The sequence below is a fragment of the Malurus melanocephalus genome, unplaced genomic scaffold (assembly GCF_030028575.1).
Source record: "Malurus melanocephalus ecotype Western Australia unplaced genomic scaffold, MMel_1.1 scaffold_1, whole genome shotgun sequence".
In the NCBI taxonomy this organism is placed as follows: domain Eukaryota; kingdom Metazoa; phylum Chordata; class Aves; order Passeriformes; family Maluridae; genus Malurus; species Malurus melanocephalus.
In genome coordinates this window covers 8,091,401-8,116,291 of record NW_026623233.1, presented here as the reverse complement: position 1 = coordinate 8,116,291, position 24,891 = coordinate 8,091,401, and the positions used below count along the sequence as shown (strand labels likewise).

The 24,891-nt window shown below is 40.6% G+C and overlaps 1 protein-coding gene across 11 annotated transcripts in view; it reads right to left on the bottom strand.

Moving 5' to 3' along the window:
* MCF2L (MCF.2 cell line derived transforming sequence like) overlaps window positions 1-24,891 on the bottom strand; it is a 150,434-nt gene that overhangs the window by 108,715 nt on the left and 16,828 nt on the right. The window contains exon 2 of one of the 11 annotated variants that reach the window (XM_057390461.1): window positions 20,647-20,687. The exons of 7 other annotated variants lie outside the window; for them this stretch is intronic. Coding sequence is in view for 2 of the 4 variants with exons in the window: in XM_057390433.1 (XP_057246416.1) it covers window positions 8,819-8,897 (79 nt within the window). In the remaining 2 variants the exon portion in view is untranslated. Of the gene's footprint in view, window positions 1-2,804; window positions 2,880-8,818; window positions 9,104-20,646; window positions 20,688-24,891 lie in introns of those variants that run through there. 3 more of the 11 variants (XM_057390433.1, XM_057390485.1, XM_057390424.1) reach the window with 3 other exon arrangements.

Here is a 24,891-nt window from a genome sequence, read left to right as displayed (position 1 = left end):
GGCTGTGTGATCTCAAAGAAATTCAGGTATACCATTTTCAAAAGAATTGACTTTGAAACAATGATGGCACWGAAGTCAGAGGCAGATTGCAATGTCCTTGAATGGCAAGTAAATCATGAGCTGGGGGTAAAAAACACTGAAGAAAGACAGCAGAAAGAAATTAAGAAAATAGAGAATTAGAAAGCTAAAAATGCTATGTGTTGGTTTGTATTTTTTTCTTACCTTTACTTCACAAGTGATTTATCTGATGTGGAAAGGTCCTTTTCCTTTTTTTCTGTCAGCTGTTGGTAGCATTTTGAAAACCATCAACACTTTTGGTGACTTCCTTTTGATCCCTGCAGTGCACTCAGATGCTCTTTGCCTCTCTTCACCTTCAAATCTCTAATATCAGAACTCCAGTGTACATCCCACAGGTCACTGTCAGCCTCAGCAGCTGTTGCACAGAACCCCAAAATGGAATTTTTGACCGCYGTGCCAGGATCACAGTAAACGTCTGGGTCCAGAGCAGACTGGAGCTATCTCATAATTAGAGCCTGGCATGTACTCAAGCATGAATTAAATAATGATGATGAATTTTCATCACTTTTGTGATTCTGTGAATGTAGGTCACAGTCCATCATAACTGGTGAACATAAAGCTATTGTTTTTCAGACAGTGATTATGGGGACCCAGCTTCATGTCCTACTAAGTGACTGTCTATGAGAAAAATATGCAGAGATTCTTTTTATACAACCTTGTTTCTGCCAGCTTTCTGTTCTCATCCAAGCTGCATAACCAAACACACCTGTTTTGCTTCCTTACCCCATCTTTCTCATTCTTGCATTGTCAACAGTCCTCAAAATAAGCTGGAAAAATTCCTTCCTCAAACACAAACATGTATTTTTCTCTACTTTGTTTCACTGAATGTTTGTGTGGGAGCTTTAATTTTGCTTTTAAGTATTATAACAAGAATAGAGCATTTTATAGAAATGTACTCTRCCATTAAAAACGTGCTGAAAGGCTGAATAAAAAGTCTCAAAAAAGTGAAATTCTAAGTAAGAAAGTATCAAGCTACCTTTCATAAGTCYATTTGGTAATAACAATCAAGTTCCAGACTCAGCCGTAAACTGAAAACAAAAGCCAGTAGAAGAATTACAGTGTTTGGAGAGAGTTATTCATGTAKGTCTCAGTGAAAGGACACAAGATGGGTAAATTTTGCTCTCCCACACTGAAGACACCTGCCTGAGATTTCAAGCACTTCTCAGAGGCAGGCAGGGAATCAGAAAAACCCACTCGGCTTTCACCTCACCACAGGAATTACCAAATGAGTCTCTGCAYCGCAGTAAACCTGAAAATTGCAAATGCTGAGATAATGGAAATAGAGAATAATCAGTTCAATTACAAATATTTCACAGCAGCAGGGTACATAGCCATAAGGAACACTTTGGTCTGGCAGGGCCTTTCCATGGCAGCTGCTCCAGTAGGTGTCACRCCTGTAGTAACACACACAAAGTAAACTCGCAAAGAGGAAACAAACCAGTCACGCAACGYGCTGGTTCCTTTGGTTCATGGGCCAAAAGCTGATACAAGGCTGGGTTTGCAAAGCTCTTGTTTAAACATAGGCAYGTGATGTCAGGTTACCTAAAATGACTGGCTAAGTAACACAGGGTTACTTGGAGAGAAAACCAGCAGCCCAGGACAAAACAGTGAGCAAAGGAAAAGAACTCTGTCCATCCCAGAAGCCAGACACAGCTGGCTCACAGAAAAGCTGYGATTTATTGTTTGATATTTTTAACAATGAGGGTTGCAGCCTAAAGAGTAATTTTTAAAATCATCTATGTGTATTCTCATCACTTTCTATTTATATAAATTATCTTTAGTGCAAAGCCACCCTCCCTTTAAATTCATCAGATGATAGGCAGGAATTGAAAGAAAASGAAGATACATTTCTGGCTCAACAAGAATTGAGACTATAAAAGARCTAGGACAGTCACTTCTCGGTGCAAATTTTCTGCCTGCCACATGAAATGATGAAGACAGAAAGACTTTTAGTAAAACTGTCACTCAGCAAATGCCTCAAGCACATGAAGGGGGACAGCGCTTACAGCCTCCAAGTAACAGCACAGGTGAAAAACAAGAGCTTACTTCTTGCACAGCAGTGTGGTTCTCAACTTGCCAAATACCTGTTTGTCCAGATTATCAATTTTAAAAAGGCAGACTGCTGCCAAACAGCATTACACACCTAAATCTTCAAAACCTGGAAGTACCATGCTGCACCATGCTTTATCAGCTCRCTGCAATTGGAGCACCACATTCTACTATGAAAGTGCCTTCCCCTGTGCCTTCAAAGGGATTTACCTGCCTAAGGCACCATCACAGGCTCCTACCAAGCTCAAACACCATSACAAACAGCTTTCACACAAAGGTAGAAACTTTTGGGGACAGCTCTCACAAGAATTCTCCATTTCAGCTTTCTCCCATGCTGAAAACCCACAGCCAATTACACCTTTATGTGACCAAGTTCAACATTTCTTCACCGCAGCTGGGTTTCATTGTGCCCGACTCCCTGCTGCTCCAGGGAACCACGTGGGAAAACCAACAGCCAGCTCCACACCCCGGTACACCACAACTCAAACAGCACTTCCCATCAGTCATCAAGACATTKAAATCATTATTACAAAAACTCAAAACCCACAAAAAGACCAGCAGAGACAGASTGAGCATATAACTAACATCCAAGATTGCTGTAAATAAAGGGATCTATTGTCTGAATCTGCTCACACTGTGAAGGAAGTCAACCTGCAAGATGATGATTCCATCCCTACCTGCACCCAGGACTGTGTGCTTAGGCTGACTGTTCCACAAGGCACGAGGAGACTGCACCCATAGTGCTGGTAAAGGCAACATGAAAGGCTGGGCTACCAGACAGTTTGTGTCGCCACAAAGCTGCATTCCTGTGTGCAGTGAGACAAATGGCTCATGCTTGAGCTATGCAGTTATGGGGATAAGTAACTAGAGAGAGGTCAAAATAGCTAACACAGTATTGCAGGGCTAACTCAGGAGACCCACAAGTGATTAACACATACAGAAACACTCAAGATCCTGTTCCTTCTGTCTGAAATAAAAGCTGCTCTTTAATGGGACAAGACAAAAGAAATAATAGAACTAAGCCAGATATTGTAAAACAGCAGGCTCAGACTTCCAGCTGAAATGCAGTGTTTCAGATACTGGAAACTTCATGAAGTGTTTGGAGGTGACATACACACAACAAAATCTTAAACAGGTAGCTTAATCTCCTTCATTAAATGAAAAAACAWGTGACCCAAACACCTCCTGCTCCCAGGCTTTGCTCAACACATCAGCTCAGAGCAAGCACCTTGAGGATAACACAGCCTGTGTTACATGCACACACCCCATCCCTGCTCTGTGCTGTTCCTTTTCTGCAGGAGTTCCCTGTACTCGATATGCACGAGGTAATCCTGCAGCTTSGCTCTCTGTGGTTGGAAGCGTGGCAGGCAGCTGTGCCAGGCACTCTTGCCAAGAAAGTATTCTGAGCCACCATGATAATAAAAATACATCAAAGTACCAGGCTTTTTTCTTCTTTCCTATYACTAAGTACTTAAATCCAGGCAGGGCTTTCCCGGCTCTGCAATCTTTAAGTACATATGCCCAAAGCCCATAAACTGAGGAGGAGACTGACAAATGTGCACCCTGAAATCCTCTGAAAAGMCACTCTAAATATGCCATCATTTCCTGTTTAATACCTGTTTTGCCCGAGTCTGCTGAAAGGTATCTGCCCAGATTGCAATTTTCCCACTGTAGTTCAGCAACTGCCACTAAAAGCAGGGGAAAAAGGGAAAAATTGGGCTAGATGATGTAAGAGAGGTTGCTGACTCCATCAAAAAATTTACATGGATATGAAGTCAAGTGGTTGGGGGCTTTTTTGGGGGAAGGAGGAGCTGTAAATAGAAACCCTATTGCAATTAAATGCTTTGGGACACAATCTTTWAGCAACAATAGCTAGGTTAAAAATAAAATGTAATCAAATCATAATGATAATCAAAATATTTTTCTTCTGATTCCCAAAATGGTAGCTAGCTCCTTTCAATAGGAGACAGTGTTGCCATTTCTGAACCTCACTCCCACCARTTTCGCTAGATTCAGCTGTTTAAGCAGCAAAATAAAGATTTTGGTTTAGGCCAGAATATCCTAAGAAATGGAGCACTACACAGGTGTTCCCAGGAGCTGTGACAGTGCATCCTCATAGAAAAGATGAACAATCCACTCCTAACTGTTTAACTGTGTTTTTTCAACTGCACCTCCCACCCTCACTTTTAAAATTTTAAAGCTYGTATCAGGAAGGGCATGCCTACTTTTTCTACTTTCAGCAGAAAAGCTGAAACTAAGGGACAGCAAGTTAATACCAGGCAGAGGCATTCCCCATTACCACCAAATGCCACATGGGTGAACAGGATGTGCAAACAACCTGCAGATTTCAGAGCTCTCACACAGATCCCTCCAACTCTACCAGCATTATAGGAAGTTGCCAAGTAGTAAATCCATGCCTTCATGCTCAGACCTGCCTGCCTGCCAAATTAACAGAAGCACACAGAGCAGTCTGCCACATGCAGAAAGACTTTTTGGGTTCCCGAACTTGAAAAATCAAGCGAACCAGGGACAGAAAGAACAGGGTAAGAAAGAGCAGACAAGCTCACAAGAGTGTAGGAATSGGGAGGACACATGGAACAGGTCCTTCCAGCTGCCCACAACTTCAAAATGTCCCTTCAGTTYGCCTGAGGATGTTCCTGTTTGTTCTTACAATGAGCCAACTCACCCTCGTGATRCTGGGTACTTGGAGATGGTGTGAGGCCATTCCTCCTACAGCTGTCCCTAATTTGTCACGACAGGTGTGCCAGCCTTCAAAACTTCAAAAGCCTGCCTGTCAAGAACAGCAAGCCAGGGAAATGTAATGCAAAGTTTGGGCCCAAATTGTGAGTAACACTGAAAATCTGGAGCTACTGCAAACTGACCGAGGCTATGGGATGCTACCTGTACTTAAAATACCAGCACTGCACACATATTTACTGAGGAACCACATTTTCCTTCTTTGATTTGCAGATGTTTCTTCTTTCTGCAGAACACTGAAATTGTGTTTGAAGAGAGGAAACAGATGGTAGCTGTAATAGTGGCACTTTTCCAAGGTGGAAAAAAACCATTATAGCAGGGCTTCCACAAGCTTAAGGCTGAGAATGTCAGATCTGTATTGCCCGTTTGCACGAATCAGACAACACGTCACTGCAAGGCTTCCAGATGATGCAAATGCAGTGACTGACACTGAGAGCTGTGCCTGAACTCTGTTTCTGTGACAGTCAGAGCAAAGGGAGTCCCAAGAAGAGCCCCCATGGCAGTCAGTGATATGCACAATGCATGAGGTCTYAGGTCACAACTATTTATCATCTCAGGCTTCAACCTCTGAGCTACTGTTCCACAGTARGGCAGGGAAGTTCTGCCCATAAACAGAAATTTGTGGAGGAGGGTTGAATTTAACACAGCAACAGAACTGAAAAAGAAGAGGAGAAGTAAAAACTAAGTCCAAATAAACAGAAATTATGCCGTTATCCATCAAAACAAWAAACACGGACAAAACCCAGAATTTTTTTTAGCATCAACAATAATTTCTCATTTTTTTCTGAAATAACCCCACAATTCTAATGGAAAATTTAAAAATAAATCAGGGAATTTCTAAATAATTTCTGCCTTGTTTTATGAATTTATATGAGAACAGCAAAAGCTGGTTATCCAAGTTAATTATTATGGCCAGGTGGCCATTTGATAGAAGGAAAATGGGAAGACTGAGGAGCATACGTAGGAAAAAATAAAAGAAGATGCCAACCTTTACAGTGGTTGGAAAAGGGTAGGGCACAGGGTTATTTTAAACTGTGGAGCAGGAGTCAGAGCAGGAATATGAAGCAGATGATAATACTAAACCAGGAAACATGATTCTGTAGCTAAACATGTCCAGAAGAAGATGATAACGTATCTGTAATGTGCTGGAGGATAAGGTGAAGGTGTGGAAGATGAGAAATAATCAAAGCTTTGCCAGAAAAAGCTGTCCAGATTTGTGAAATGTGGCAGATAGGGGCAGAGCGAGAGCATCACACATCCATGAGAGAGTAAGGAGAGGTCAGTAACTTACCATGGGGGCTGGGAATGTGAGTAAATGAGAAGTGAGTCAGAGCAGAAGGAGCAGAAGGGCTGCTGAGGCAAGTGCTGGTGTGGCAGTGAGGGATGAGTAGCCCAGAAAGGCTGTGTGAGTGCCAAACTGCCACAGGGCTCCTGCCAGTGGGAGAGCAGCCAGAGGCACAAAGGCTGGTGTGGTACAGCAGGGAAAGATTACAGACACACCCAGACTCACTGCTCCTGACCTCAGGCATTGGGAGATGCCAGGGAAGGAGCTSAGCTACTCCAGGCTTCCCAACCTCCTGACCCAGTCAAAGGAAAGACCAGTACATCTCAGAAGGTGGAAGGACTTTCCTTCTTAATGTGCCCCTTCTCTCTCTTCACTGCACGCAGATTTTAGGAGAATTGCTCTTCTGACTCAAAAGCTTTAWACTACCTGGGATAAACCTCAGTGTGCCTTCAATATAATTCAGAAAAAAAAATACAAGCTAAGGAAGAAAAACAATTATTTGCCTTTTTTTAACTAGAATCCTACAAAGGAAAAAAATCCCTCAATGCCTGAAGGTGGACAGCTACACCAGGGGACAGCCAGGGGAACCTCTGTATTTCAATTACTTTTGAGCAGGGAGCTATTGGAAATGTCTGAACGTGATCTTGGGCTGATAAGGAAATATTTGCTTACAAGAGGTTTCTGAATCAACAGAACTGCTGTGAAGCCAGACAGGATAATCTGACCCAAGGACAGAGAACAATCCAAGAATGGGAGGCAGCRACAGAGAAATGGTGTAAGCATCCTGAAAGCAGTAAGAGAGAGAGCGGGGGAGAAGGAAAAAAGGAAACCTGGAATAGTCACCTATAAATACAACCACTGGCTGTAGAAAAGGCTGCCTTTGGCCTGAGAATACCCGCTCAAGGATTATAGCAAGAGAGGAAGAAAGAGAAGGGGGAGGAGGGACCAGCTAAACCACATGAACATGAAATTGGCTGCAAAGCAAAGGCTGCCTTTTCTCTTTTTTTTTTTTTTTTTTTTTTTTTTTTCTTTAAATATGCAAGTTTAACAAGCTAAATACCAGCACATGGTCAGAGCCTGCCAGCAAGTATGAAAACAGCGTCTGGAGCCGCTGGTGGCTCACATGAAGGTCACAGTGTACCTGCAGCTGCACAGCTGAGAGACAGGCAGTRTCACAGGCAAACCTCCCACTCTGGAGGCTCCTTCTCTTTCAGTTCAGGGAGAAAAGGCTCCCACATTCCTGATCAATCCCACTGCACATTCTTAAAATTTATCTTGTCTCAAAAGAACTAGTTCGATGATTTCATGGGAGTGGAAAAAGTAATGCACAAATTAAATAAACTGCAACAGACAGTATGTCCTAGCAAATATCAGACTGGCTTCCTTCTTATGCATTCAGAAAATCAAAACAGGAAATAAAACAAATATCTAGACCACTAATAATATGTTTTGRTAATAAAAAATCAATTWAAAAAAACACAAGGAAGGAGAAAATAGTATGTATGTGACCTCTACTTGTAATTTAATACTTGTTCTTGTCAGATTAAATCTTGTTTCCCCCCAAAAAATGTTATTACAAAGGTAAAATACCTACTTTCCCTATCCATGTAAACAGCTGATCTGTTCATTCTGTATTTGTCATTTAATCTATGTGTTCATCAGACTACAGCATCAGCCATCTTGCTAATTATCTCCTTCTAACACATGGAAATTGAAGAAGATGAAAAGTCACCCTTCAGAAACAGAGGACTAGAAAAACTGGCARATAGATTCCAAGTTTTGATACTGCAATGAATAATTCCTTCAATATTCTGTATTTTCAAACCACTGCTGTGCCTCACATGACAATAAGATGCAAGACTTCTGTAATCTCTCAGCCAAGAATAAAAGGCAAACCAAACCGTTTCAAAGGATGCAAAAACCACCTCTCTTGTCTTTCCAGGTAATTTTTTATTTTGAAATATGCTCATATCTCTGCATCAGCAATAGCCAGGAAAACACTCCTAGATCTAATCAAACATCACCTTATGATACACTGCTTCTTAGTTCTAGTTTTGAACATACAAGTATTCACTTTTTGGACAAATTTAAAAAAAAATCTCAGAAGTTATCATTGTCTTTCTACAGTGCTAAAACCATTTTGTCAGATCTGCTGCAATTTTTAATCCATACAGATGTAAAGCTACATTTACCASGATTAATTCATGCAACTCTTCATTCTCATGGATGTGCAATTTAGATTCACCCAAAAAAAGGCTTACAGTGCCTTACAGTTAGCTCAGCTTTTCACTGCTTCATATAGACCCGTTCTGCTAGGTAATCCGTAAGTTCCCCAATTTAGGTACAGACAGGTCAGATAAAAAAGGAATCGAGACCCGTTTAGAGTATATGGCTGGGCTACCAGTTACCCAAAAGCACTCAAGACGATCTAAAGCATGCTTCAGGAATATCTAAGCACTAAAAATATTAATTAGTGTTAATATCAACAACAGTTTAACCTGCTGAAAAAAAGCTCATAACGTTTTTTTTCTTATTAATGCGAGCATGCATAAAGAACGCTAGTCTGATAACCAGGATTTTTTGTAAATCCTACAAAATCACTAACAGCATCCACACAACATAYTATTTAAGACCAGCAGCTCCTCCTACCAGCGCACTGTGAAACCGCATTTAATCTTTGCATCAATTCTTCTAGAGCCATTTCTTCAATTTTCAGCCAGCATCTCATTCTCAGATAAAACAAAAAGAATCCACAGCAAACATGCCCGTCCTGCTCAAAGATTAAAGGAAGCAGGGGGGAAAAATATCCCCAAAGCAGCCCACTAGAGCAGCGCTTCGCAGCCTTGCATTTCAATGGCTCGGCACGGATCCCCTCGGCACAAAGGGAGGCAGGAGAGCCCACGTTCCCTGCTGGCAGCGCCGGGGCGAGGCGGGCGCTGCTGGGAGCCAGAGCCGTGAATGTTAATAATGCCAGCAGGACGCTCCCAACTTGTCTCCYCGTGCCGCCCCTGGGCTCGCCCGCAGCGGAACGCTCGGGTATCGGGATGGATGCGAAGCGCTCGGAGCCGGCGCTGGAAGGGCTGAGCTGAGCTGAGCTGAGCGGAGCGGGAGCGGCACCGAGCGGCGCTCGCAGAACGCCCCAGCTCAGCCACGTGAGCGCCGCCGCTCCTCTACCTTCCCTCCGCCACCCTGCTGCCAGGGCCAGGGGCTTGGCAGGAAAATGCCTTCCCACCGACAGYGCCGAGGAGATGCCGCTCCCACCAGCCCCCGGCATGCGCTCAGGTTCGAACTGGAATGGTCGTTTCTGAAGGCTGAGGACTTCAAGCTTCCTTTAAACACTGTAGAAGTTCATTTAAACACAGCTGTCTTCTGGACTCTTTGAAGGAGTTTGCTTAAATGTTGTGCCACAGCAGTTTTATAACTCCGCRAAATCCGTATTTCCACAGCAGCTGTATTCCCACCTTAGGAAAGCAGTGTWAGAGCCTGGCTCTATGGACTCCTCAAGGTGTATGGAGTACACACAGGAGAGGTGCTGCAGAAGGCAGCCAGGAAAACCAAGCCTCATAACCCATAAACTTACATTTACTATATATACACATATATATTTACTATACATATATACATATATATATACACACTATCTATACATATACATGTATATCTATAAATACACTACCACTGAAAAACTTCTAGCGATACAAATAAACCTACAAGACTGAAAGCAGTACAATGCTTCTCTATACAACTGCTCCTCATAACTGATTTTCAGTGCTTTTATAYACTGTTTTACAAGTTTTAAACTGTGAGGCTTTTAATATTTTTCTTTTAAAATATTATCTTGATGCCTAATAAATCTCATTATTGGCATGTTTTTGATGGTCAGCTGAATTCTCCCATTCTTCTAATCATCYTACTGGTTTTAGCTATATCCTCTTGTATTTTAACTACTGAAATAAATAGTTATTCATGGCTAAAAGAAAAAGGGATGTTTTTCATTATGTTTAAAAGGACTGTGCTGTGTTATTTAAGATAGATTCTTTTCTACACATTGCATACAGCAGGTAAAAAATGGCAGTACTTCCTAGGAAAATAAGTAGACACCTATGGTGATCTGTTCATAACTCTCAATAATACCATTAGAGAGCGGATGAACTAAAAGAAAGTTTTAAAGACGACCCATCAAACTACCTGGCTTCCTCTACCAATAAAATTAATTTACTACATTGACTTACATTATTTCCACTTAAAGTATGACAGGCCTACAGCAGCTCCCATGTGACTAGAGCCATGTTTCCATTTCAATATTAACAGAAATTACAAAATGAAGTCTTCCATCAAGCTTTTCCATATCAAAGTATTATCACTGAAAAACAGGATCTGTAGGAGCTTTGTCTGCCATTTGAGACCGCATTTATGCAAAGGAACAAGTGATGAGCAGCAAGACCACGGTTACCAGGCCAGGCTCTGGCCATTCCGGAGGAGCAATGAAGGAGAAGAGGTGTGCAAGTCTGCAGGTGCAGATGGACAGCTGAGGCTTGTTTTGATACAAAGCCTGTGTTACAGATCATTGCATCCACAGACAGCCCAGGGACTACTCCAAGTGTCAGACAATGGGATTTGTTACTGTGGCAGGTTAAAGGCCAAAGGCATTTTTGCATATGTAGAACAGCAAAGTTCACTTTTAAGATTACACTACTTCCTGGTGCAGCAAGAAGTGCAGCAAACCTATTCAATTATAAGCACCTACTGCAAGAAAAGATGCTAGTTCAGTCCCAGCTTTCCCTGCTTCAATTCAACAGAAATTTCATATTTTCCTTGGAGAATCAGCAGAGTGYTTAAGCTTCTCATATACCAAAGATCCATCTTTCTATGGAGTTTCTCAGTGAAATAACAAATGARAAGGAAGATAAAAATGTAGTGAATTTTACCACATCAACCAGCCAGCTTTCAGAACCACAAGCACCCAATAAGTTGTGCAAAATGCATGGAGAATCCTAATATGCTAGTCACACCTCAGTTACACCAACACTGWCACTTTATATATACTTTCTGCACCTTCAAAGAAATTCAAAACATGCAAGGCGTGAGCAGAGCATCGACGTGAAAGGTTTAGTTAGCTGGRCTGAAAGTTAGTTTATCAGAAAGTGGGTTATTTGTAATCATGTACTGGTTTAATCATGTTCATTCATGGAAGTCAGGCAGCCTTGTGTTCCTGAGTAAGCAGCTTTGGCACAGCTCCTCTACTGAATGAAACAGAGAGTATTTTCAAGATACTTAACCAAATGTGGGATTACAATCTCTCCTGGTTTGAAACAGGATCATCCACGGTTTAATGAACAACCTTGAGTCAGACTAAAGAAATGGACCTTAAACTAATTAAAATCAGCTTTTAACAGGGACAACTGAGGTTTCTTGCCACACCAATCAATCCAGTTTCTGACTGCGAGCTACCAAAGGAATCAAAACAGTCCTGAAAATACAACACTGGTATATCTCAGGGAAGAGCTATTGAAGTTTTCACTCTCTTGAAGAAGTTTTTACTTGATCCCCACACCTCTGCAGATTATGATGACAACCATATTATGGAGTTAAACATGCATTTAATTTCCCACACATCGCTAATTAAAATTTGATTATAAAGGGACTGGTACCCAGTTCTAGCACTGAGAGTCTGTGAAGAACACAATAGATGTTGTCATTTTTCAGAGACAATATGAKTATTTTACATTATTTTTACATTAAAAATTCAAGCTGCTTCTGGAATTCTGATTTTTAATTTCTGCTAATGTATTACCCTTCAGCAAAATATCTTCACCAATCCCAGGCAAGCCCCTCCTGCAACAGAGGAATTCATAAAGAAATTTGTGGAGCACACCACCTTTCAGTTCTGTCTTACACRTTTAAAATGCATTGGAAACATTTTTGTCAAATGGTCTGTACTCCTGTTTCTTTCAGTGAAACTGCAAAGATAATAAGCAAGGAGCAAATGGATTGCAGAATTTAATCAATTTCCACAGCTACATGGATGTAATATTTGACCTGATTTGTACTGACTTTTTTCTAAACTTCTAGTGGATTTGAAAGCCACAACAACATTATTTTTTCCTTCAGTTCTCTACTTTGCTCTCGTTTTGGCTCCAGTCTTCAGCAAATCCTGTTCAAACACAGCAACATCACATGTCTTYTATCTCCAAACAGTTTCACCCAAATAGCATTACCTAGTTTTTCTAGAAAYTGTGGCTATTTTGAAAATGTTCCAGAAGTAACACACTATCCACTCATGTGGGGAGCCAAACCAGTAACCATGAGCCATTAAAATGCAATCATGTAATGAGTTTTGCTTGAGCAAAAGATACTTTCAACAATACACCTAAAGATTTCTCTGTTATATCTCGGTAGTATCAGCCATCAATGAGTTCCAAAATTTAATTATGTGCTGTGTGAAAAACTGGTTTTGTTTAAATTACCTTCCTGGAAGTTTTCTGTGTGCCCCAGTTTCTCTTTTGTGAAGCAGTGGAAAAAAAAAAAAAACCAACAACAAAACAACAGGAAATAAACACTCTCTTTTCACATCCCCAAGCCATTCATGACCATACAGACTGCCACTGTAGGTGATATTATGTCTCCTCCAATTGCCTCTTTTCCAGACAGAGAATTTCCTACACTAATTAGTTCCTATTTGTATAAAAGCAATCCCATACCTCTGACTGCCTTCACYGCTCTTCCACATACACTAATTCTACTCTAACAAAAGGAACAAAACTGGACATGGTACTCCAGAAGTGGGCCCAGCAGAGATTACTCAGTGACAGAAGGATTTTGTTGTTCTCAGCTTCCCTCTCAGTGGTTTGTAATTTTTTGTTTGCCTTTCAGACCAACACTGAATGCCGACGGAGCTGCTGCTGTTTTCAGGGAACAACCCACATCCAGTCAAGGTCTCTCAGTGAGGGTAACAGCTTAGCTTACAGAACAGCRTTTTCTTTGCTCATCTGTATTGCTTGTACAATTAATTTCACCTTCTCTGCAGATCAGTTACTTAGCACCACCACTTTATCCTCCAACGGTTTGCCCTCAGCACTGATTAAATATTATTCTGAATAAATATTTTCAAATATTTGCAAATACTTTCTTTCCATGCTTTCTTTCCATTTCCAGTTCATTTAGGATTATGTTGAATAGCTGGAACCYCGACTGAAATCCCTGCTTTTTCTCCACCAGTAACTCCCCCTCCACCCACAGAAAACTGAYCACCTAAAGCAACTCTCTATTTTTTATTTTTCAATCAACTATTAATCCACAAGAGGGCTTCTAGTTTAGCTTCTAGGAGCTTAGTTTTTTACAAGCCTAAGAATGGCTGCAGCAGTATAAAAATTATGTATTGACTATAAAGCAGGACTACAAGGAATGCAAACACACAGAGGTTTCCCTGCCGCTTTGCACGGGCTCAACCACATCGCTTGCGGTCAAGGGAAGAGGCAGAGCATATGGATGTTTATGTCTGAGCAGCTGAAGCCGCTGCCAAACATCCCCTCCTGCTTTCCAGTGGTACCACATGGTCAGCAGCAGGCAGCCAAGCCTGCACGCTCTTTTCTGGATGGCCCCAACCCACAAAACCCTATAGACCATGTAAGCGACAAAGCTACAGCACCCATATCACCACTACTTCCTAAAGACACTGCAAACACAGCCAGGGAGACTTACCTAAGCTGGACTCCTGCAGAGAGGGAATAGACCCATTGAATGTGGTTTTCAAACATTTAGGTCCTCTCAGTCCTACAAAAAACTGCCACATGCACCCACTGCACAAGAGCGACACTGATCCCCAGCCTTATATAAAAGGGAAAGAAAAGGGAAACAGGACAGTTGATATGAAAGGTCCAAACAGAAAATGCATTTTTAACATTTCAACCTCCTCTTGGCACAAGTTCTTCCTTCATGAAGCAAAGGGATTTTTCCCTTTTATTTCCCTGAATGACTTAGTTCTCTTGGTAATCAGCCCAGTTAGGCTTTATTATGTAAAGCATCTGGGATTTGAAACTGGGATTCATAAGCAGAGATGGCAGTATTCTGGTTTTGGCAACACCTCACTCTTTCACAAGGAGAAAATTGTTCCTAGATTCACAATCTCAAGGAATACAGAGAACTTAGCAAAGACATGGAGGAAGGAGGGGAAACAAAAATATCAAAGYTTTTCTTCTTAAAAACTTTACACTCAAACACTCATAAAAAGCCAGAGATCGGCAAGATTCATTCAAACAGGAACACAGACTAAAGAAGCTTTCAGATGTGCAAGAGSAGTTAACAGAATAATTCCATCAAAATTATGCCTTATTAATACATTAATTTACCAAATCTCCATCAAGTCCTCAGTGTCTCCTCAACCTCAATAAATTTTCCTTTGAGAAAGTTAAGTGCCRTAAAGAAGTCCGAGCAGCTGCTCTCCAGGTTCCCTCATTTGGTATGTGTGATAGCCCCACACAGGGACCAGGCTGACATCTAGATCAAGTACTTGGCAGCAGGGAAAAATCTTTACCCTCCCCTTCCCTTTCCATTATTGCCCAGGCCCATGGCTGTCAGGTAGTAAAAGATAGGGGAAATGCAATGTACTCATCTCTATTTGATTGCCTCTTTTCCAATTTAGCCCAATCTTGCTACAATTCAGATCCCCCTACTTTCAGTCTTCCCCAAACAGCTTACCCACTCCCCTAGAAATTGCAATCCAGCCTCTCATGAAAAAAAAAAAAAAAAGGCAAAAACCAAATTCATCAAGATTAGTTCTTAAAGCTTAATTCAGTCACTAACTTTCTTGATTTCATTTCTTTCATAACCTGTGTCTCAGCCTCAGGCTAGAGCACCATTCCTCACACTTCTGTGAAGTGTTGTAGTTAGACTCTTCAGCCTAAATTAAATTAAAAYGATAAACCAGATCACAGGTTTCAGTACTCCCTAGCATGACAGGCAGGGCCTTCTTTTTCCCCAGCCTCCCTTGCTTGGATGAAATGTGATTTGAATCTYTCCTACTGGTCTGCTGTGCTTCTAAAGAGTACCAAGTTTCCTTGTAAGTGCTTCATTCAGATTTCTTCTTTGTCCTTTTTTGCCACATGGGATTAAGTAATCACTGCAGAGCCAGCAGCCTTGAAAGAGTTTATTTAATTTAACATCTCCAGTTGCCCCTGCTCCAGCTGAGGGGTATTCCAGTCTTTTACTCTTCTTCAGTCTGAGGAGCTAAACTATCCAGATGTGCCCACAGCTGCACTCCTCTAAAAGCAAGCATGGCAATAAATGAATGAATACTGCCTTTTGCCAATGCAGTGCCAAGTAAGACCCTTTCTTTCTAAGTTTACTGAGATATCTTTATAGATGAAGGAAGTACTTTGTGTAGGAAGTTAGGTAAACAAAGAACAGAAAGCAGAAAGGTGAGCAGGGAATGGACCTGCTGCAAAAAGGAACAATCTGAAAAGAAATGAAGCATCACTATTATTTTCTTCATTGGGGCACTTCCACATGTAGGTATAGTTAAAGGAAAGGCCTCATGAGGCAAACTACTCCAACCCCTAAAGAAATTAAACCACAGTACTTTAAATGTAGAAAAATAAAATAGTGGATGTCAGGGAGCTATGGTTTTAGAAGATCAGATACTAGTACCACGATAATTAAAGAGATTATATAGATGTAAAGACGTCACAGTCATATTCTTTCACAGGTTTAGTATTATGTGTGTAAATGCTGAAATTAAATGGATCCAGAAAACACACCTTTTGTGTTCTGTTGTCAGGGTGATTTTCTTTTCAAAGAAAATGCTGGATGAGAGGCCATAAAATTAATTTCGCCCTCCAAAAGAGTTTATCCAACATTTTTTTAGAGCTCAAACCTTTGAGTTCTCTTTAAAAGTATTAGGCTTTAAATCAAGTGATGTGTGTGTGTTCAGATCCGGAGTATTAAAAGTCTAAATTTTATGACATGCCCTACTTTGTAAAAATCCCCATTTCAAAAGAATGATGTGCACACATAAAAGTTCAGCAGGTCTACCATTCAAGTCAGGATTGATTTAAAACACTCAGGAAATTTCTCTGTAATAAAAAGTGATATTTAACTGCCTCATACAATTGTTAATTTCACATATAGTCAAAGATATCATAAGTATTCAGAATAAAAATACAGGGTATTTCCAGGTCCATTCAATTTGATTACACAGAATAAAACTGTAGTGCTTACCCCTGAGGAACAGGATGACAAATTTTGTCACAGATAAAGGACACAGTAGAAGCATGTCAGCCTTAATTTGGAACTTTCTAAAAATCACAGAACCATTAGGTTGGAAAAGACCTTTAAGATCACTGAGCTCAACATTAACTCAGCACTGCCAAGTCCACCGCTAACTGTGTCCCTAAGTGCCACATCTACACAGATTTTAAATACCTCGAGGGATGGAATGGGATGTATCTTCAAATTTGACTGCCTTTTCCATTTGTACATTCTAAAACGTAGCATTCAATAGAGTTTGCGGGTGACAGAAAGCTTTTTCCTTTTTAGATAAGCAAATAGTTTAGTGCTCAGGGAATACATTGAAGACATAGGAAGATTCAGTTTGTGGCTGGTCTGGCTGAGCTGCCCCCCTCTGGCAGATGTGCTGCCCCAAGGTTGCTCACCATTCCACACTGGGAGCTGGCCTCCCTCCTACCTCCCTCCTGGAAGGCGCCTCGAGCGCTCTTGAAGGACTTGGCTTTCTCTTAATGCAAAATTTAAGAGGTCTCAAAATTTAAGAAGTCTCAAAAAACATTTAGAAATAGGAAAATAATTCCAGCCACAAGGATATTTCACCTGCAGCCAAAGAGGCCAAGCCCCAAACAAGATCTCAGTCTTTCTGCAGAATGCTCACACATCACAGGTCCTCCAATGGTGCTGCTGTGTCCTTCACAAYAGAGCTTGAAAAATTCTCTCCATATGTTTCCTTACAGACCTATTGCCCTATGTATTTTAATGCAAACAATCTTCAGTAAATAAAGTAGCATTACTTCCTTATTTTTGCTGGTGGATGCTTAACACAGCAAATATCATCAAAAGTGGCAGGCGATATTTGAGATGACTTTTCAAAAGTGCCAGGGAAAAAAATGCCTCTAAAAAATATTGTGCAAACAATTACAATTTTTCTCATTTCTTGACAAGCAAAAATCACTGCATCCAATTTACAATGATTTGTTGTACTGTTTGGGTTTTTTTTAAATTAGGATATGAAATAGTAAATGCTTTCAGATCCCCTTTATTTTCCATCTAATATTCTTCATGGAATATGATGCTTCTGGAACAAGCCAACTTAAGTTGATCTTTCCTTGGAGATGGTCTGCACAAAACCTCAATAGCTGAGGGAAAATGACTGCTCAAAAAAATGTCATCTAGATTTCTTTATATTGTAAGGTATATCCAAAGCACCAATTCATGCTTTTTTGAAACAGAAAGATTAAATTTTTGATTCAGTAGGCTTATGGAAGTGCTACTGTTAGTTTTCTTGAATAACCACRGTCCTGAACTGCTACTGCTTTGGAAAGAAAAATATAAGCAAGAATGTATACATTTCCTTGCTACTTTAGTTACATACAGCTGCTGCATTTTCTTATTTTCCCTCTTTGGCTCTTCAGAATATTTTCCAATCCATAACAAGGATTCTCTTGTCARTGAGAAACTTAATGCAATGCTGGGTTTTTTTGCTTCCTTAAAATGCAGTAAAATGAAGTGCTTTTTGATAAACTATCTACTACATKTAAGAAGTTTCATGGGCTTTATTTTCAAATAATTTAAGCTTTATAATGCTTAGATACTTTAAAGGAGTATGACAACCATGATCAAGAGTTAGCCCCATAAATCCACAAGAATTAACACACAGGGACAGGCTCACAGAGGGGCTCATCCCCAGAGCACAGTATACATTTCCTATACAAAATCAGGAGACATATTTGTTTCTAACTCTATCCAGTCAGTTCAGCTGCAGAGTTATTGGTAATTAATCACCAGGATACACCAATTAATGCAATCAAAATATCTTCAAACACTGGTATTTTCAACAGTTGCTTTGTAGTCATGCTGCTCTTGYACTTTTTCTGTTTTCAGAGTCATGTCGTGTTTTTAAGATCTAGAAGTTTGATGTGAGATTTCCACAAAATTTCAGGGTTTGTACTCTTGCCATTTCTCAAATGCTTCAAGTTTGTTTCTGCAAAGTTTTGCTCTGCAATGCACAAATAGTTCTTTCACTCTTCTTCTGTACTTTTTATTCTCCCCTGACATTTGCAAGAGTATTTAAAACTAAAAACTAGCCTCTCATGTAAAAGACAGTATCTGCCTGCTCTCCCTACCTCCTTAATCCCCAAAAGGCTCAGTTTGTACACACAGGACCATTCTAATGCAATATTAATAACTTGGGGCACCCAAAGCAAATAGTAATTTTTAAAAGTCCATTTAATGTCAAATCTTTACTAGAGAGAGGTCTCTAAAGATATACCTCATTAATGACAGGCAATATTGTCTGTGGGGCAAACACAGTAAGGTTTCACATTCAAAGGCTGTTTAATACTCATGAGTAAGAATCCAAATGCAAAGTGACTAGTGACTACACTCATACATAATTTTGTGAGCAGCTGCCTCCTTTTAGGCAGGAAAAGGAGTTTATGAAACATTTTGAAGCCTATTTTAGAAAGCAATCCCACCATGGAGTCACTGCCAGATGTCTATAGTATTTGACAAGCTACAGACAACATTTTGTCAACATGTGTTGTGGTTTTTTTTTTTTTTACAGCCTAGTCTTTTCAGTACTATAGGTTATTTTCTCAATGTATATGGGAAACCCTTTTACAAACAGAAAGGCAGTCACAAATATGAGTTCTACTTCACATGCTGGTGATCAGGCACAAGCATGAAACTATGCTAAACATACTGAAAAACAATCCACCTCTTTCATGATACTGTTTAACAGAGATTCTCTTTCKTAAACTACAAGTTTTAGAAGAATTTTTCTCGGATATAATTACACAACCACACTGTTCCACAGATTTTTTTTTGCTCAAACAGTTGAAGCTAATCATAAACATCACTAAAATCTTCTAAAACAATGTATGAAATCATACTCCTTTCAGTCAGAGCAAAAATACTCATTCGCATGTGAGAGCATACACATGTATTCCATATTGGATTACTTACATAAATAAAGCCAATGTCCTGCCAAAATTCTATTATATGGCATATGTACCAGCAAATCCTTTCAGCACCTCACTGATCTCCAACTCCAAAGAGAAGATTGCAACAATGTGCAACAATAGCACTGAGCTTTAAAATGCAAGACTACTAAAAATAAGTGTTCAGAAAGCAAGATGCTGTAAGGAAATATCTACACACACACACACACACACACACATAGAGTCCATGTTTAGACTTGTGAATACCAACCTTTTTTGTAGTTTTGTCCAGAATCCAAAGCATGGCGCACATCTCCTTTAATCAGGTATTTTATGTGAGAACAGCATAAATGACACAGCATTTGAGAAACTCGTGTATCAAAAGGTCCAAGTGTGCATGTTAAACTCTCCTCAAATGCAGTACAATTGACAGGCTCAGTGCAGTGCATTTAGCTTTTGCAGTGAACTTGTTACCAAGGAAACCAGCAGCTGCAGGTGTTTTCCCATACACCAGGGAATGGAAATTCAGCAGTGAGCTTACTGAKCTACTCAGTATTTTATTCACACATTTCTTTGGTCTCAATAACAAACTATTTCTCAAACTCTGTTAGAAGACCAGACTGCRTTAAAAAGTAATTTAAATTCCCCGACACTTGACCTTACTGAACAGTAAACAGCGCCTTTAAATGTTTTCTTCTCTACGCTCCTCTTCTCTCTGCAAGTGACCTACCTCCCTTGCTTTGTCTCCTCCAATAAAACTGTGCAAAACCCACCCCATGCAATGGGTTTTCATCTTAAAAAGTGTTTCCATGACTTGGTGAGGCTCCAGCTCCCTCCTGGAAGGGGCTACRGGAATGCCTATTCTGATTAGAAAGCACAGCTTTGCAAAATGGTACTAAGCTACAGAGATAGTGTGGGCTTCTTAAGAAAAGAATATGAATACTTAGTAAAACCATAATGGAGATGCAACGTAGAAAATCCACTTTCAATGCATTTCTTTCACAGGACATTAAACCAGTAACTCAGTTATGCACACAATGCTTACTTCTCTTTATGCTGCAGATTCACAGGCCAATACATATAAATTAAAATTTGTGCACTGCATTTTTTAATTTTTTTTTTTTTTAAGTAGCCCCTTTTCTCTGAATAAAATCCTGGGATATTTATAAAATCTTGTGAGCAACTAAAGAATTTTTCTACTTGTCCTCTTTCAGTGTTACTGAYTCAACAGCAACATCTACTGGGCACAGAAGGGCAAGATTCAATTTCTTAAAAGGGATTAAAGGGCCAGGCACAGTAGCATATAATACTTACAGTATCTATTTCTGGATACCTTGGCATCACTTTGGCAGTCACTGTGAAACCAGAAACAAACAAAATCTTTAAATATGCATTTGYTCTCCCTTCACCTCTCCAAAAGGAAAACAAACCCAACAGAAAGATGRGCAGAAGGATAGCACTGAGTCCTGGTTGCCCTTGGGAGATGACACATCACATAATGACATACATATGACATAAAACACATTAAAGTTAGGAATATTAGATACAGTGGGCTAACGGAACCAGTTGACAAAAATTCTGCCAGTAAAAGTATTCAAATATTCTTCAACTTCATGCAATGGAGAGTTTTATTATGAACCTTTTTGCTCTTTAGATCTATTTTCCCTCTTTGTTTAACAATTACATGGATTTACTAAATAAATAAATAAAACCCCACCAAAGCTGTATCAGCCATACAGCAATGACTAAAAACCAACCAGATCAGACCAAGCAGAAGTTCTTCAAAACTTCACAAAGAACAAGATGAACACATGTGAACCTAATAAATTCTCAGAACAAGGATTCCAAAGAACTTTGGCCTAATAACACCCAGTATTTGCCTTTCATAATAGAACCTGCTGGGGTCTAAATTCCCACAGTAACTGGGACCTTGTGAGAGGAGCATAGGACAATCCATATTTCTGACATGCTCATCTAAGCAATCCAAAGGAAATGACAGTGGGGCAAACTCAGCTGCATCACTGTTGGTGTCCTTGTGCAGGGACTGGTGTTCCACCTGCCTGCTGAAAGGCACACACTGTGACCAGGGTGCACAATCACAGCCCTGGCCTGGATTTTCACAATTCTATCTTGYAAAATGCAATCAGATGAGAACAGGATCTCTGCAGCAAGCACTCATCATGCATCACAAATCAAGTGATTGTTTATTAGAAGTATAAATACTACTGGAAACTAAGCAAAACTCAACCGTTTCCTTTTACAAGTTGGGGCCTCAGCAACAAACGAAATTTTCCCTTGCTGCCATCCTCTCTGCTCTAGTGACTCTTTAATTCTTCAGCACAGTGTCTTCACCCACGAAGAGCTCAGCAGCCAGACTGAGCATTCATCCTGCCAGGCTGAGGAGGGGACTGGAGAGCACTCCTTTCCTGGGTGAGYGGAGTGTGCACTGGAGAGTGCTCCTTTCCACTCACTCTGCTGTGGCAATTGTCAGGAACCCTGACGCCTTTGCACCAAGCTGCCTTTGGGATGCCAAACAAAGCAGCTCAAAAGCACCACACCAAACTGCAGACAGTCTGCTCAAGAATGACAGCAGCTCTGGGCAAAAGCAAGAGGACCCATGATGAGGTAGCTCAACCCTCATTAGAAAAACTGCCAAAGGAATTATACTCTCTTGGACTTAAAACATCTGAATGCTGCCCAAGTGCCCCAAACAATGGCATTGCTCTCTCCCACATGCTGCTGGGGAGCCTGTTCCCTTGSAGTGCAGTGAACAGAAGTTCAGCAGCGCTGCTGGAGCCCCACCAGTTGCTAAAACAGGAAAACAACCCAACTGCTCCATTTGGGATTGGTCCCGCTGCACACACTGATGTCATTTTGGTACCTTCTGCAATCTCATTGACAGCCTTCCTACATAAACATGTTTTGCAACAGTAAAAAAGGCAGGCACAGGCCCTTTTCTATGCAGTGGAGGACGCCCAGGTACATAACACACCACATCAGACCACTGCTCTGCACTGAAACACAGAGGCACAGTACAGCACATCCACAGCAAATTTCAATAGAGAGCATGGTTCCAGAACACACATTCTGTGCTATAAAAGGAGATGTTTCTCAAAAGCAGCAATAGTAGGCAGGGGGGAAATGTACAATAGCAAACATGTGTAATGTGGCATTTTTTTCCGTATTTTTCCCTGTACTCCTCTGACTGCAAGCCCTGTCTATGTGGAAAAAAGAAACTGCTGGTACCTCACCTAGAAAAATATCTGCCCTCAAYACAAAGAATTTGAATGAAGAGGACTTCAGGCAGCATTAAGAGGACTCTGCTTCTAGGCCCACCAGCCGGGTTTCATTTGGTTTTTCTGGCAATTCCTGACAGCATTACAAAGGTCCCCAATATGTTCCCTGCACAGACCTGGCCTCATGCATGTATCCACACACCTGACTGGAAACTGAAGCTGCTCGCAAGACTGCCTGGTTTTCAAAGACGTGCCCGCTATCTCAAAGGAACCTCAGCAAGCACYACTTATGTGTTTTCCCCAAAACCTTCACCTTTTGGACATGTTTCTTTGGCAGCAGCTAATCCCAGGTGGATTATTTTCCACTGAATCCATCATTTTCAGTGTAGCTGTTTTTCCCCCGATGATGGGTGGAAGGGACACATATTGCAGGGATACCACAAGGCCTTCCCCTCCTTCCTCCACAGACTTAGTGAAAAGCACATTTCCCCAGGTAAGTCTTTGCAAAACAGGCTGCACAAATATGACAGCAGAAAATTTTAACTGAAAGACTCCAGACACAACATCAAATTTACTTCCCTCTTCTCTGTATAAGCAGTTGTTTAGCAATGTCAGTGGAAAATATATTAGTCTGTTCAATAATTAGTTTAGATGACATTTGATGACTACAATAATCGAATTACATGCAACAAATAATTTTAAAGAATCACAATTTTTCTAATGTCCGCGATGATCAACAAATAGCCTTAAGCAAATATGATAGGCTGAGCTGAGAATATAAAACTTCTCACTAAACAACTTAAATTGCTTCCAGCTGTAGTGGAAAGCAAAACTAGAGTTGAAAAGAAACTTCAATACTTTATTTTATTATTTTCGACTCTTTCTGTTACCAAAGTTCCCTCCTCCTATGTAATGAGGGTCTGATTTCCTAAACACTGAAAGAGAGTGCATTGATTAACCCCCAAAATATCTGTGCATTTGCATGAAACAGTCCTGAGTAATTCCTCAGCGCCAGAGGCAACAACTGAACCCAACATCTAATCTGGGTATTGGCTAGAACTGAGGCAAAGCAATTCATTTCCATGACAAATGGTGCAGCACAAACAGTCCAGCTGGAAGCCAGTGAGTCTGTGCAACCCCACATTTTACCCTACAGATATGCAGATGGTGCTGAAATGATACTAAGGTAGCATGCAGGACCTTGTCACTGGGATGGTTTTTATTGCACCTATTCAAGATCTGACATTTACATTCCCAGCTTCTTCCCAGCCTGAGGAGCAAGTGCCAGATCCAGCAAGCAGCCTGCCCTTACAGAATAAGCCAGTTGCTAACGCAGAATTTGTTTTTTTTTCCTGTTCAGGTATTATAATCAAGCAGATTTACAAAGATGTCCACTGCCTACAGATGCAGGAAAATGGGATTTACAGAATGCCTAAGCAGGTTAGACATGCAACCTCCCCTGAATTTCAATTACACTGCTGCTTAGGCACTTTTCCAATTTCTTTGCAGCCACCTGAGGCACCAAAGACACAAAGGTACTCATGTCAGGGACTAAACAGAATTGACAAAGCTTTCCTGCTTTAGTTTCAGCAAGCATCTTTTGCTTCAACCTGCACTGAGTATATCTAAAAAGCAAAGCATGATTTAAATAAAAAGAGAAAGATTCAATACATTTAGATGCATCACAAAAGCTATGAATTTTCACAATGAACTAAATGTTACTGCTTTCCCTTCTGATGAACTGCCTATAGATTATATACCAAAGATACTTATAACTACATAGTATTAAAATACATGAAACCAAGCAAGTTGTATGAACTTTCACTAGTTTAATGTTACTAGAAAATAATTTCATACCTCCCTACGTCCCATAAAAATGCCACTATTTAAGGAAATTCCAAATTTCAGTTTGCATTCATCACATCTTACCTTGGGAGTGTTCTGAGCACCATGCAGAACAAAGCAGATATAGTTTCCCCCCCAATTTAATGTCACAAAGTCCTTGCTGCTTTGCACAGATAATTGGTGCCTGCCTCTCCCTTGGCAAGAAGCTCTCCAAGCACAGAGAGATGAAGGCAGTCAGGCTGACAGAGCTCCAGCTACACCTCCCAAGTTCATGCAACCTCCAGCTAACAAGGAACTCCAGCAAAAATCCTCCTGAAAAGCAAGTCACTCTCTAGGAAATAGGAGAATTGAAAGGGGAAAATAGCAAATGCTGTGTCTGGGCTGCTCATCATAACAGAAAACATGGGAAGAAATAGAAGGAAGTGTAACAATGCAGCAAAGATATTTCCAATACAACTAATGCACCATTAAAAGCTGT